The sequence below is a fragment of the Trachypithecus francoisi genome, unplaced genomic scaffold (genome assembly GCF_009764315.1).
Source record: "Trachypithecus francoisi isolate TF-2019V2 unplaced genomic scaffold, Tfra_2.0 Lachesis_group10, whole genome shotgun sequence".
In the NCBI taxonomy this organism is placed as follows: domain Eukaryota; kingdom Metazoa; phylum Chordata; class Mammalia; order Primates; family Cercopithecidae; genus Trachypithecus; species Trachypithecus francoisi.
In genome coordinates this window covers 87,361,585-87,374,939 of record NW_022681455.1, presented here as the reverse complement: position 1 = coordinate 87,374,939, position 13,355 = coordinate 87,361,585, and the positions used below count along the sequence as shown (strand labels likewise).

The following is a 13,355-nucleotide window of genomic DNA, read 5'->3' as shown; positions in this document are numbered from 1 at the left end:
CACGACAAATATCTGTTAAGTGTATAAACAATGATAATACAATGCTTCCTTTTAAAAAATGGTTCATTCGGCCCGGTGTGGTGGCTCACACCTGTAATCCCAGCACTTTGGGAGGCCCAGGCAGGCAGATCACCTGAGGTTGGGAGTTCGAGACCAGCCTGACCAACATGGTGAATACTCATTTCTACTAAAAATACAAAGAAAAAAATTAGCCGGGTGTAGTGGCAGGCACCTGTAATCCCAGCTACTTGAGAGGCTGAGGCAGGAGAATCGCTTGAACCCGGGAGGCAGAGATTGCAGTGAGCAGAGATGGAGCCATTGCACTCCAGCCTTGGTGACAGAGACTCCATCTCAAAAAAAAAAAAAAAAAGATTCATTCTAGTAACAAGTAAATGCCATGCAATACCATTCAAGTAAACCCAATTCAACCTATAGGAATGACTGTGAGGAGATGGAGAGCCTGAATGGATGCCTGGGAGACCGGCAGGACCCAAGGAAAGCTGAGTCCTCAGTCACCCGGAAACTGCCAGGTAATTTGGGAACAGACTGGGTGCCACTGGGTGATCTTCCAGGAAAATAATAATTCAAATAGAGAACGCCCAAGTGAGAGATATGAAAACCGCTTCGCTTTTGATTTGGCTAACATATGGCCACACAGTAGTCTCAGCTATGATCTGTGCTTTCCTACATTCCTCGAAAAATCGACTGCAGACAATTCCACCAGCACATCTAAAAGGTAGGTGTCTTAAAAGGGAGCCACAGAATGAACATTCCCAGTTGGAATCTACTTCCAAGCCAACATTCTAAAGGAAAAAAGACTTTTTAGGTTTAATCAAAATAATACAAGTAAGAGCTTCTAAAGTAAATGTAAATGTAGAAGTATTATAGATCTGCTTTTGGTATTCTTGTGGTTGCTCTAATCTCTCCCCTTTTATTACAACCTCAACTGCCAAAAGAATCTTCCCAGAACTCCATTACTCCACTATTAAATCATTCACCTAACTAGCATTTGAGCACCTATCTCCATAATCAAAGCCCACCATGTCCAACCTCATCTTTAATACCAAACACAACACTCACCCCACGTTCCAGGCTCACCCTGCTCCCTGCCTGCTGAGCTCTTCTTCTGCCTCCTCTCCTCTTGCCCCCCAAGCATTTCCATGGTTTGTGTGTCACCTCCTTCAGGAAGCCTTCTCTGATGACATCACACACAGATTTTTCCTTCAGTCAACAACTTCGCATTAAGAACCTACTATGTTCTTAAGAGCCCCTTATTTGAGAGCCCCTTCCTCTCAAATTTTTTCGGTTCACTGTTCTTTGTGACTTATACTTAATATTGTCTTCTTACTGTCCTATTCTACTAATATGCTACCTTATTATTATTTGAGATGGAGTCTCGCTGTTGCCCAGGCTGGAGTGCATGACGTGATCTCAAGCCACTGCAACCTCCGCCTCCTGGGTTCAAGTGATTCTCCTGCCTCAGCCTCTCTAGTAGCTGGGACTACAGGTACATGCCACCACGCCCAGCTAATTTTTGTATTTTTAGTAAAGATGGGGTTTCGCCATGTTGGCCAGGCTGGTCTCGAACCCCTGACCTCAGGTGACCCACCTGCCTTGGTCTCCCAAAGTGCTGGGATTACATGTGTGAGCCACCTTTTTATATCCATGGCAAAAAGTTCTTAAATGTTTAATTTCCTAATTGATTCTTTCATGCGATCTTAACTGTAGTAGGTGGTTACCTTTAGGAACCCAAACTTACCCATCTTTTATACCCCCATCCATAGCACACGGCAAAGGGTGAAACACCTGGGTATTAATTGGTGTTAAATATGTTTTTCCTTTGTAAATCTCGTGATTTATGCTTTTGTGTCTTTCTTAGAGGAATAAAAAGTAAGAGAAAAGAGCTTAACACGAAAAATGTTTCAGTTGCCTGACATTGTCTTTCCCTACAATTGGTTGAACAAACATTTATAGAGTTCCTACTACACACAGAGACAGGCATAAACAGTCTATTATGGTAAGGCCTTGATCACGCTTGTATCCCCAGCACCAATCATTGTCTTTTGCACATAAACCCAATACATAGGTGTGGAATGAAAAAAATGAATGCAGTCTCCCTGCCTGCAAGCAGCTGATATCTTAATGGTGTGGGGGTGAAGGAGATATAAAGGATGAACAAATAAATAAGGAATGTCATATCAGTGTGATAACCGCTATGGAGAAAATAAAGCAGGATCAAGAATACCACCAAGAGCCAGGCAGTTGTTGGCAGACCTGGAGACTCCCATCAGCGGGCGAAGCTGCCCAGCGTAGTGGCTAGCTGCTACGAGGACAGCCCGTGGGGAGGGTGCACAGCCCCGCCGCTCATTCGCTGTGTGGCTCTGGACGAATGGCTTCACCTCTCTGGCCTCGACTTTCCCATTCCCTAAAACCTACTTCATGAGGGGGAGTCTGAGGAGTTGGTACTAAACTGTCCGTCAACCTGGCGGGCGCTGGGGAAACGCCGGCAGCGCCGCGGGTCGGGAACTCACCGGCGCGAAGAGCACGGAGAGCCTCGGGCTCCCTCTGCCGAGGTCCGCGCCTCCCTGCCCCAGGTCGAGCAAGGCTGAGCTGGGCAAAGTTTTGACCTTCAATGGAGGTCTAAGGGACCAGGGGCCGGCGCCCCTCTGTCTGCGAGGGCTGGCGGATACCTCGCAGGCCGGCAAGGGCGCGGGGCTGAGGTGGGCGGCGCTTCCCGGGCGCCTCCGTCAGGCGGGAGGCCTCGAGGGCTCGGCCAGTTGCCCCGAGCGCCCTGCGCGGCGGCTGGGCACAGGCCGGGCACTGCCCCGGCGCAAGCCTCTCGGAGGAGGCTGCTGCGCAGCCAAGGCAAGAGGCGCCCCCGCGCGCCTCCCGCGGACCCCGCGACCCGCCGGCCTCCAGCCCTAACGGCAGCCGGCGGGGAGCAACGCCGTCCCAGGGCGCGAGGCCGCGGCGGGCGCGCGAGGCGCGGGGCGGGGCAGGGCGGGCACATGCGCACAGGCAGCGCGGCCGGCACGCGAAGCTCGCGCTCCCTGCTTAAATGAGACTGGGCGCCTCGCGCCCGCCACTTCAGTGGATCCCGCACCGGGGCCGCGGGCGGAGCTGCCAGCCACTCCCCCGCCGCGCGCCCGCACTCCTCGGCCCTCGGGCGGTCGATGGGACGGGGCGCCGCGGAGCAGGAGGCGGCGCCCGTCGGGGGGCTCGGGCCGCGCGGGGGCCCACCGGGGGGCTCGGACATGGCGGGCCGCAGGACCTGAGCCCTACCCCGCGGGGCGGCAGCTGCTGGTCGGCGATGGGGACAGAGCGGGGCCGCCGCGCCGGGCCGTGAGCGCCACCGCCGCCGCCACCACCACCTCAGCCCCTCCCGAAGCGCCGGGCAGCTCGGGAACATGGCCCTGGAGCGGCTCTGCTCGGTCCTCAAAGGTAAGGACTGGCGCTGGGGCCGCGGACGGCGCCCCCTGCGGGCCGAGGCTAGCGCGCCGCCCTGCCTGCGCCTCTGCGTCCCTTACCCGCGCCCGGGACCCGACGCGCCTCTTTGTCTGGCGGGGCTCGCGGCTACTCTGAGCGGACCGCGGGGCGCGCGCCGTGCCCGGCTCCACCGGCTCTCCGGGCGCGCCGCTTCCGACACTTGCGAGTCCGGCCGACGTTCGCGGGGCGCGAGTGGGAAGGGGGATCGGGTCGGGAGGGTGGCCAGGAGGCCCATGGGCCCAGGGGGCCCTCCGAGCGGCGCCCTGGCGCCGCTTCGGTAGAATTCCGCGTATCCCTTTGCAAAGTTGTGAGATTTCTGTCGTGGAGCGAAGGCCGCTGTTTCTCCAGATGTGATGGCAAGAAGTAATTCCACGCGAACAATAAAAGCCGCGGCCGTGACGTCGTGCAGCCGTTTTCGAAGAGCCCCGCGGCGCCCGCACCTCGCGGCGGGGAACGGGGCCGGCCGGGTCCCACCTGCTGCGGCCGCGGAGGCTGCGGCACCACTGCGGGCTCCGGGGGCGGCGAGCGGGCGCCGCGGATCCGGCTCGGCCAGGCCCCCGGGGAGCGCTGCTGCTCGGGCTGAGCCCGGGCGCTTCCCGGGACGCGGCGCTCCCCGGAACCGCGCTCCTGGTGCTCCCCAGTGGTCTCAGAATTCCCCGCCGCTGGTGTTCGGTTCTTACTAATTTGTTGTACCGGGAATTAAAACAGTTGGCTTGCCAAGAGCACAGAGCTCTAAAACACACTCCACCCGCTTTGCATTTCCCAGGAGGCGGTAATTTAGATGAAAATTTATATACATAGATAATTAGGGATGGGATACAAAGTTGCTCCTGAAACTCGGACTGAATAAATCGCCTTTTCAATTTTCAGAGGGAAAACAGCACCACCACTCAGTAAAGGACTTCCCTTTCCCCCCCTGCTGATTCAAATTGAAAGTTGACATGTTTGTAATGTCATGACATGTTCTTTTTTAAAAATATGAAGAGTACAGCTGAGGCGTTATTGACGGTGTCATGTATAACTCAGCACTGTATCTTAATATTTGTAGAGTGACAGATCATGGTGTTTTTCCTGCTCCCTAACAACACTTTTTTCAAATTTGTTTTATTAGAAAGTGCAGTATAATTTTGCTTTTGATTTTAATCGGACACATTATCTACTCTCCACTTATTCCTAAATTCGTAATTGAGATTCAGTAATTTAATTCCTGGAAAATGAATGTTTTGTTTTACTCTTTCGTGATAAATCGTATGCACGCTAGGATTTCTGATCGTGCTGCTTATCTGAAGTTTCTGCCGTTGTCAGATTGCCCCCTCACTACGGTAAGGTTGTCAGCATGTTACTGACCGTGCCTCCGAGAGCAGCCCCCGGATGAAATCGCGTAGATCTGTCACACCACTTTACCTGCAGAACTTGCTAAAATCGAGCTGGATAGGGTAGAGGCTGGTAGAGCCTCCTCCAATGGTGAAGAGATTTGCAGCGTTTCTGCCTTCGCCTTCGCCTTCGCCGTGGGTGCACACTGCCCTCTGTGGCCGTCGTGGTGAAGCGTTGAGTGTTGCACCTTTCAGGAAAGGATTCTGATGATGGCAGAGCTACGGTGAAAACAATACAGTGTCTGGCTTTTCTTTTTTCGGTGTTAGTCAGCCTACACTATTTTTACATGCTAGAGGATTTTTAAAGCTCAAGCTGAATTATTGTTTTTTTTTGTTGCTGCTGTTGTGGCGGCTTCCTAGAAAGAAAGAAAGCTATTTTTAAAGTCTTCTGTGGTATTAACTTATAAATGCCAAGAACTGGTCTGGAAAGATTCAAGAAATTGTTAACAGTAGTTGATTCTAATACAGAAATCTAGGGGATTGAAAGACAAGAATGAAGGGAAGACTGGTTTCACTGCACACTCATTTGTATCACTTGATTTTTTTTTTAACCAAACGCATGTATAACCTATTTAAAAATCAATATTTTAATTTTTAAAAATTGCCTTTTAAAAAGATACTGGGCTTTCCCATTACTAACTACTCATTGTGTGTCCCAAGGCATGAAGAAGTTTTCCTTTTATCCTATCAAGTGTATTGCTTCAACATCAAAGAGGTTCTTATCTGAAGCAGCTATTTAACATTTACATAATAGTAGATATTACCCACGGACGCCTTGTTTGGAATATTACGGTCAGTTTCTACTAAAATAAATCAGCCATAATGAGTGTGTGAGATTTTAAGTAGAAAGTAATTTTAGTTCTTTAAGATGCCACTGATTATTCTTGTTTTACCTTCAGCCATTAAGACAAAAGAATAACCTTACTAAGCTTTTAAACGTTTCCTGTGTTGTGGAAACTAAATAATTCACTTTTAACTGTTTGTGATCACTCTAGCCCTCACAGAATTTGAGTTAACCTTCTGTCAAGGTTAACTAAGCATTATAGTCCCATGAAAATATTACATAAGGATTATAAATCCATTTTTGTTCTTATTCTGCACACTTGCTTCAGGAGAATTTATTCAACTCAGCGATCTTTAAAGCTGTAGAAACTGGTTAAATTTGTGTTGTAACAGAGCAAAAATATTCCTTGGCACTGTATTTAAAAATCTTGTCTGAGATGGTACAAGTATTAACTCCTGTTATTCATTCTTACATCTCACCCAAGAACGTAAACTAGTTATACAGAAATAAGTGTGGTACTGAAAAACTTGTCCTTTAATACTAAAGCCTTGTTAAAAATCAACTTTTTGGCATTTTCTTCCAGGGTTTGGGAAGAACTGTTTTAACACTGTTAACTGAAAACTCTTATTAAGTAATGGTTTTGTTGTAGTAAATCCTCAACTGCAATCTGGTTTATCTTTCATTTTGAAATTAAAATCACTGTTTAGGAAAAACCCTGCATGACAAAACAAGTTGAAATCAAAGCCACTTTCAGTCCTTTTTAGAAAAGATAGAAAAATGATAGACTATAAATAAAGTTCATATCTGAAATTTTAAAACAATAGACTACCTCCTTCTCTTGGAGTACCACCCATCCAGCATGATCTCCTATCATTTTTCAACTTACGCTCCTATAGAATAATTATTGATACTTAGAAATACGTCTCCTTGAGGCACTGGAGATTCAAATTACTATGATCTTTGAGTTGGAAAGGAGCATCTTAAGAGGAGGTCTAATCCAGTGGTTTCCAAACTTCAAAGGAACTCTTGTGAGGAAGCACTTTTTAAAAAAAGGACAACAGAAAAGAACAGAGTTGCTGTGATTGGTGAGAGGCCTTGCCCTCTCAATCACCTCCAACACCAGGGTGGCTCCAAGAACTGACACTTCAACGTGTTTTTATATTGCTTCCAAAATTACAGGGTATAGTAATCTGAAAGTTCAGTCCTTTCTAATGAAAATGACATTAAGACATGTTGGTTTAAATGTGCCTGGAGTAACACTGGAAATTAAAGTACTAGAAGATACCAAGTAGTCTTTCAAATATGACCTGATCATGTTAGAAGGTGATGGTAGTCACTGTGCAGTCAGGAGGACTGATGTGTAATTAAAATAGAGCTTACAAAAGTTCCATCTCAGATCAGCTCCACTAAGGAGGAGTTTGTCACATTCTGCAGGAAAAAGAAAGCACTTCTGCTACAGTTACTCTTTCTTGCTAAAGTGATTGGCATGTGATTAGCATATGTAGGCTGGAGTGATCCCAAAGTTCACCATCCATCTTTGTTCTTAACTAGTAAAGTATGATTGAGTTTGATTAAATTTGGGTACTTTTTTTGTTCTTTGGAACATAGTTTATCAAAAACAAGTGACTGCCATGCCAAATAGTATGTGGACTCTAATTGAACTCTGTTCTGCTGTCATTATAGGAAATGGCAATGAGCAGAGGTGGTTCTAGCATCTTGTGTTGGATTTTAAAAGCCTTATGTTTACCACTGAGTTGCTTAACACAGGAAGATGTAGAAAGAGACACATTTAATTACTAGCAAAGGTAAATTGAGCCACCTTGAGAAAAATAACAGTGGTGGCAGGGTAATCTCAGGAGGATAGGGGGGAATCTCAATTCTTTTCCCATTCCCACATTTTAAATTTTTGTGTGCTCACATTTTAAAAAGCGAGGTCACATGTGTGGCTACTGTTTGTTCATCCAAAATGTGTGCCTGTCAGTTACTGTGCTATGTGTTGCGGATACAAAGAAGATACACTGGAGTCACGCTCAGTCACCCCCATGTGTTCATCGTGTCTGTATTGAGTACTGTTGAGGCCAGATAGCCTTTTAGGCCGTGGAGATGCATCAGTGAATCAGACAGACAAGGCCCTTCTTTCTAGTAAGAAGAGACAGACAACAAACAAGCCTCAAAATACCAGGTAATATAATAGTGAAATAAAGCAAAGCGAAGGAGAAAATGTAGCGCTTATTTAGAAATTGGGAAAGCCTCACAAGACCTGAACAACAGGAAGGAATCAGCCAAGGAGATTCTAGGCTGAAGGCACAGCTGGTCCCTAAGGCAAGAATTAGCTTGATGTGTTTTCAGTGATGGGAAGAAGGCCTGTGTTCTGGTAGAGAGCACTCAGAAGGCCAGAGAGACACACAGGCTCCAGGTCACACAGGACCTCCGAAGTCAGAGTAAGGGGCATGGATTTGTTCTAACTATAATGGGACTCTACTGGAAGATTTTAAGCAAGGCTGTGATGTGATCTGATCTGTATTTTGAAAAGATCACTGCCTGCTGTGTACGTAGTACACTATAGGGACTGTGGCAGAAACTTCCACTTGTCTGCAAATACCCATTTAACTCTTTGTCAGTAATTCTCTGAATTTAACTGAGTGCATAGTTCCCCAAAATGAAGACTATTTCCCAGTTTCCTGTTGGTTTAGGTGACCATGGGACTAAGTCTAGCCAGTTAGATGTAAGTAAAAAATGATGTGTGCAACTTAGGGGAATTGTTGTTTTTGTTGTTTAAACTTTTATTTTGAAATCATTGTAGATTATGGGCAAGTGTTTTTGTTTTGTTTTGTTTGAGATGGAGTCTTGCCCTGTCACCCAAGCTGGAGTGCAGTGGCATGATCTTGGCTCACCACAACCTCTGCCTCTCAGGTTGAAGCGATTCTCCTGCCTCAGCCTCCCAAGTAGCTGGGACTACAGGTGCATGCCACCATGCCTGGCTAATATTTGTATTTTTAGTAGAAACAGGGTTTCACCATATTGGTCAGGCTAGTCTTGAACTCCTGACCTCGTGATCCGCCCACCTCAGCCTCACAAAGTGCTGGAATTACAGGCGTGAGCCACCGCGCCTGGCCCTGCGCAAGTGTTTTTAAAGAAGGTGTTTTTAAAGAAAGTTTTTAAAAAAGCCCTTTATCAAGTCGTCATTCTTGCTGACTAAAATGCAAACATGGGAGCTATAGTGAAGATAGAATAGCTGGCACTCCAGCCTCATACTGGACCATAGGGTGACCTTGGAAATGTGCCTCTCACAGCTGGGTAATGAGACAGAAGGAACCCAGGTCCTGGTATTGATAGAGCCTTCATTCTGACGCCTGACTCCCTATGTCCAGCTTGTTCGCATGACAGAGCGATGTGTTTCTATCCTGTTTTAAACTGTTAGTTTAGGTATTTCTGTTACTCATGCCAAACCTAATGCTAACATAGAAGTGTGCGTAATCAGTATAAGAACAAAAAAAATAAAAAACAGAGACGAAGAGCTGTTGAATGATCAGAAGTGAAAAGTCTGAATGCTGTCAAGTGAAATTAATCTGGAAAGGGTTCCTGGAGAAAGCAGGTTTTAGACGGTGTACTTTCATGGAAGCAAAGAGGTCCAAGGTCCCTGGCAAGTACAGATGTTCAGAAACAAGAAGTATTTGTTAGAGCCCTCATAAGAATAGCTAGTAGAGCATTCACCTCAACTTCAACGTTTCCAAAATCAACTCAACTCCTTTTTGCCCACCCCTGCCCTGCCCAATCCATATTGGTCCAAACATGTCTCCTGCCACCACCAAAGGAGGGAAAAGGCCACCTCTGGCTGTTGCTTTCAGTAATCTGCCACGCTCCTGTTGCAGTGGTTCTCACAGTGTGGTCCCGGCTCCAGCAGCTTCTGTATCACTAGAGAATTTGTTAAAAAAGCAGATTATCAAGCTCTGCTGCAGACCCACTGGATCAGAGTCTCTGAAAGTACTCCCATCTGTGAGTTAATAAACCCAAGGTGATTATGATGCACATTATATTTTGAGGACCACAATCACAGTGATTCAGTTCCCATACCTGGAAGTAGAAATACTGGTGGGATTTGCACATTTTTGAGCCTTAATATATACTACCAGATTAACCTCCAAAAAGTTGTGTCAGTTTACAATCCAATGGCATTATATGAGTATGTCAGTTTCCTATAGCCTGACCAACACTGGAATCTGTACATACATATATATATGTATGTATGTTTGTAAGGATGAATTTTTTGGGTTTTGGCACGTTTTTATGATGGTCTAGTCTTTTTTCCCCCAGTTATTATTAGTTTTTATTTATGTGTCTGTCGTTAGTAAATGAAGGTGTTCTTCACCCCAAAGTATATACATAATTCACCTTTTGTTTTCCAATTTAGTATTTATTTTTTGTTTTTAGCTTGAAGGTGAGGTCTATTTTTATTTCAAGGAATTAATATGTTATCCCAGAACCACTTATTAAATCCATCCTTTCACCAAGGATTTCAAATACCGTGTATATCATAATAAATTCTTGGGGCTGGGTGTGGTGACTCACGCCTGTAATCTCAGCACTTTGGGAGGCTGAGGTGAGCAGATCACTTGAGGCCAGGAGTTTGAGACCAGCCTGGCCAACACAGTGAATCCCCGTCTCTACTAAAATAGAAAGAATGAGCTGGCTGTGGTGGTGCATGCCTGTAGTCCCAGCTACTCAAGAAGCTGAGGCACAAAAATTGCTTGAACCCAGAGGCGGAGGTTGAGTGAGCCAAAATCACGCCACTGCACTCCCAGCCTAGGTGACAGAGTAAGACTCTGTGTCGATCAATCAATAAATAAAAATTAATTCTTGGAGATATATATATCTATTTCTGAGCTTTTAATTTTTTTCCATTTTCTTATCTATAAGGTGCTAGAGAATAAGGACCTTGTCTATTTGGTTCATTGCCAACAGGAAGTGAATCACTACCTGTTAGACAATAGGTCGCTGCATGTGTTTAACAGATCATCTCTTTCTTCCTATGTCATTACTACATTTTTAAAGTATTGTAGCTTTACAATAACTATATCATGTATTGTTTTTATTTATTTTATGTGATTTCTAAATTTTCTTTGGCCAATATAACAAAGTCTTCAAAATGAGCATCAGAAACATTTTGTTAAGTCCAAAAACAGGACCCACTATTAAATGTGTGGCCTATTGGAAAGACTCATTATCTTTGCAGCATTATTTTACTACCCAGAAACATGTTACTGCTCTGTTTTATTCAGTATATTTGTTGTTTATTTATTTTAGTTTTACTTTCTTCCCTTAATAGCTGTAATAATTTTTCAAGTAATTCTCTTGAGGTTTTTAGGTTTTCAATAACACTGAAATCTATAAATAATAATCTTGTCTTCTTTCCAGTATTTATTGCATTCATTAGAATTGCCACTATTAAGTAATAGTGAAAAGAATAAATGTGACTTTGATTTTTTTTTTTTCAGTGGAAAGTAGGCCTTAAAACTGAAAGGCCTAGGAACAGGATTCTCTGCTTAGAGCTAAAATGACAGTGATTCAGGGTAAAAAGAGGAGGAATAAAGGGAGTGGCTTTGGGGATTGTTTAACAGCCTGAATAGCACCTATCTTTATCATCTGAGTGGCTTCATTTTAGGTCAGATCTGTACACAGGTTATTATAAGAGTAAATTCAACTCTCGAACCAGGAGTAATGTCATAAATGGTGGGCACTACCTTTCTCAAGCATCAAATCACAAGCAGTTCTCTGTACAATCAAATTGCAGGTTAAAGAGTTTAGAATTTTTATTTTTGTGTAGATTTCTACCTTATAGAATTAGTGCCTTCCTATATATATTATCATTGAATTCAAAGTCTGAAGTATTCCTGTATTTGAGATATTATTGATCCTTTTGGTAAGAGGGAACAGTGGCACCTAGATTGGGGATAAAGACAGAACAAAGAACCACAGAACTGCTTCATGTGCTAAATAATGGCAGGGTTTAGCATTAATGGAATTTGTTTTAATATCTCAGCCTGATTATAACTCAAGCAGTATACAAAGACCTTGTTATACAACTCAGGAAACTGTGTTTATAATGATATAGAATTTAGAATGGATTAATAGTCACAACTGTATTACCAAAAACTGTATCAGTAAATCTTTCTAGCCCTAATTGCTGTGCAGATTCGCCCTACTCTTTATACGTCGTTTTTATATTTAGTGGCTCAGCTCATTTGGTCGATTGAGTTGTGAATAGCTAGTAATTACTTGAGAAAAAAAAAAACTGCGCAGCCCTCTAAATAAAGTGGAAAAGAATATAATAGGCTATTTGGCCTTGCAACTTTATTTTCAGTATGATTGTTCTATCTTACTTGTGTATTCTGTGCAAATTTCGTAAAGCAGTTATTTTATACAGGCACATTTTTATTGGTCATTGTATACCATAATTGTGCTGGCACAGTTCATCCCTTTGCCATAGTTGTCATTGCTGTCTTGCCTTCAGTTTTTTGGCCTCTTACATGCCCTGTCTGCTGGCTTTGTGTGGTTATTTGCTTATAGATAGATTTGTAAATGTCAAACTGGTAAATAGTAACACCTGTGATTAAGGAGGAACGGTATACTGAGCACGAAATATTGACCAATGGCGTATGATCTGAATGATATGGGGAGATAGTGTCTTCTAATGAGATAAATTGATACAAATGGTTGGGTTATTTGCTGCATTATCAAATACCTACTATTACCTGACTTTTCTTTTTGATCATAAATCTTCTGTTTTAAAAAAATGTTTCACAACTCCATTCTTCTAATCAGATCCAGTGTAGAGATGTGAAGAGTTAAAGATCTCAGCATAATGTGAGATCTTCAACACTACCGTCAACCAAAGAAAGGGAAGGGGGAAATTAATATTATTGAGAAAAGACAGAGGAGACACAGAGGTCAGCAAAGATGTCAGAAACCAAGGATGAAGAGGTCAAATAATTAGATTTGAAGATGTGAACTGAATAACAAGAGCTACCTCTTAACCATTTCTACGTTGGTGACTTTGGTAGTAGACACCCAGTACGTGCTATTGAGTGAACAGTGGTAACTGTCTACTAGCCACTTGCATTAGCAGACTCCTGCCTCCACTTCCCTCACCCCTCTCGTCCTGTAAGTTGCACTTGACTGTACATCTGAACCATGTCATTAGTTTCTCCTCCTTTCCCTTTCTACTGCCACCACTCTGCTTCAAAGATGGTAATGCAAACATGATCACCTTTCCTTCCCAATGGTCTTCTCTCTTCTCATTAAAAGTGTAGACTCCACACAACCATTAGGATTATTGGTCTAAAACACAGAAGTGATAACGCCATACACTTGTTTAAAAACCTACAAGGGCTTCTCATTATAGTTAGAAGTCCAAACTTTTTAGCATGCCATTCAAAACTTGTTACAATCAGATCTCACCCAACTTTTCTCTAACCTACTATACCGCTGTAGCCTTCCACTTGCCAACCACACTGTATTACTCAGAGTTCCCCAAAACCTGCTGTAGGTTAGAGCTCATGCCTCCATGTTTTTATTTTATTTTATTTTATTTTATTTTATTTTATTTATTTTATTTTATTTTATTTTATTTTATTTTATTTTAGTTTTATTTTAGAGGCATGGTCTCACACGTTCACCCAGGCAGTAGTGCGGTGGCATGATCATGGCTCACT

The 13,355-nt window shown here is 44.0% G+C and overlaps 1 protein-coding gene across 7 annotated transcripts in view; it reads left to right on the top strand.

The window, feature by feature from the left end:
- Window positions 1-3,032: 3,032 nt before the first annotated feature.
- Window positions 3,033-13,355, top strand: part of NETO2 (neuropilin and tolloid like 2) — a 68,423-nt gene continuing 58,100 nt past the window's right edge. For 2 of the 7 annotated variants that reach the window (XM_033218320.1, XM_033218315.1), the window contains exon 1: window positions 3,188-3,441. In XM_033218320.1, coding sequence (XP_033074211.1) covers window positions 3,408-3,441 — 34 coding nt within the window. In that variant the 5' untranslated portion in view covers window positions 3,188-3,407. Of the gene's footprint in view, window positions 3,442-13,355 lie in introns of all 7 variants that reach the window. The other 5 variants (XM_033218319.1, XM_033218314.1, XM_033218316.1 and 2 more) reach the window with 4 other exon arrangements.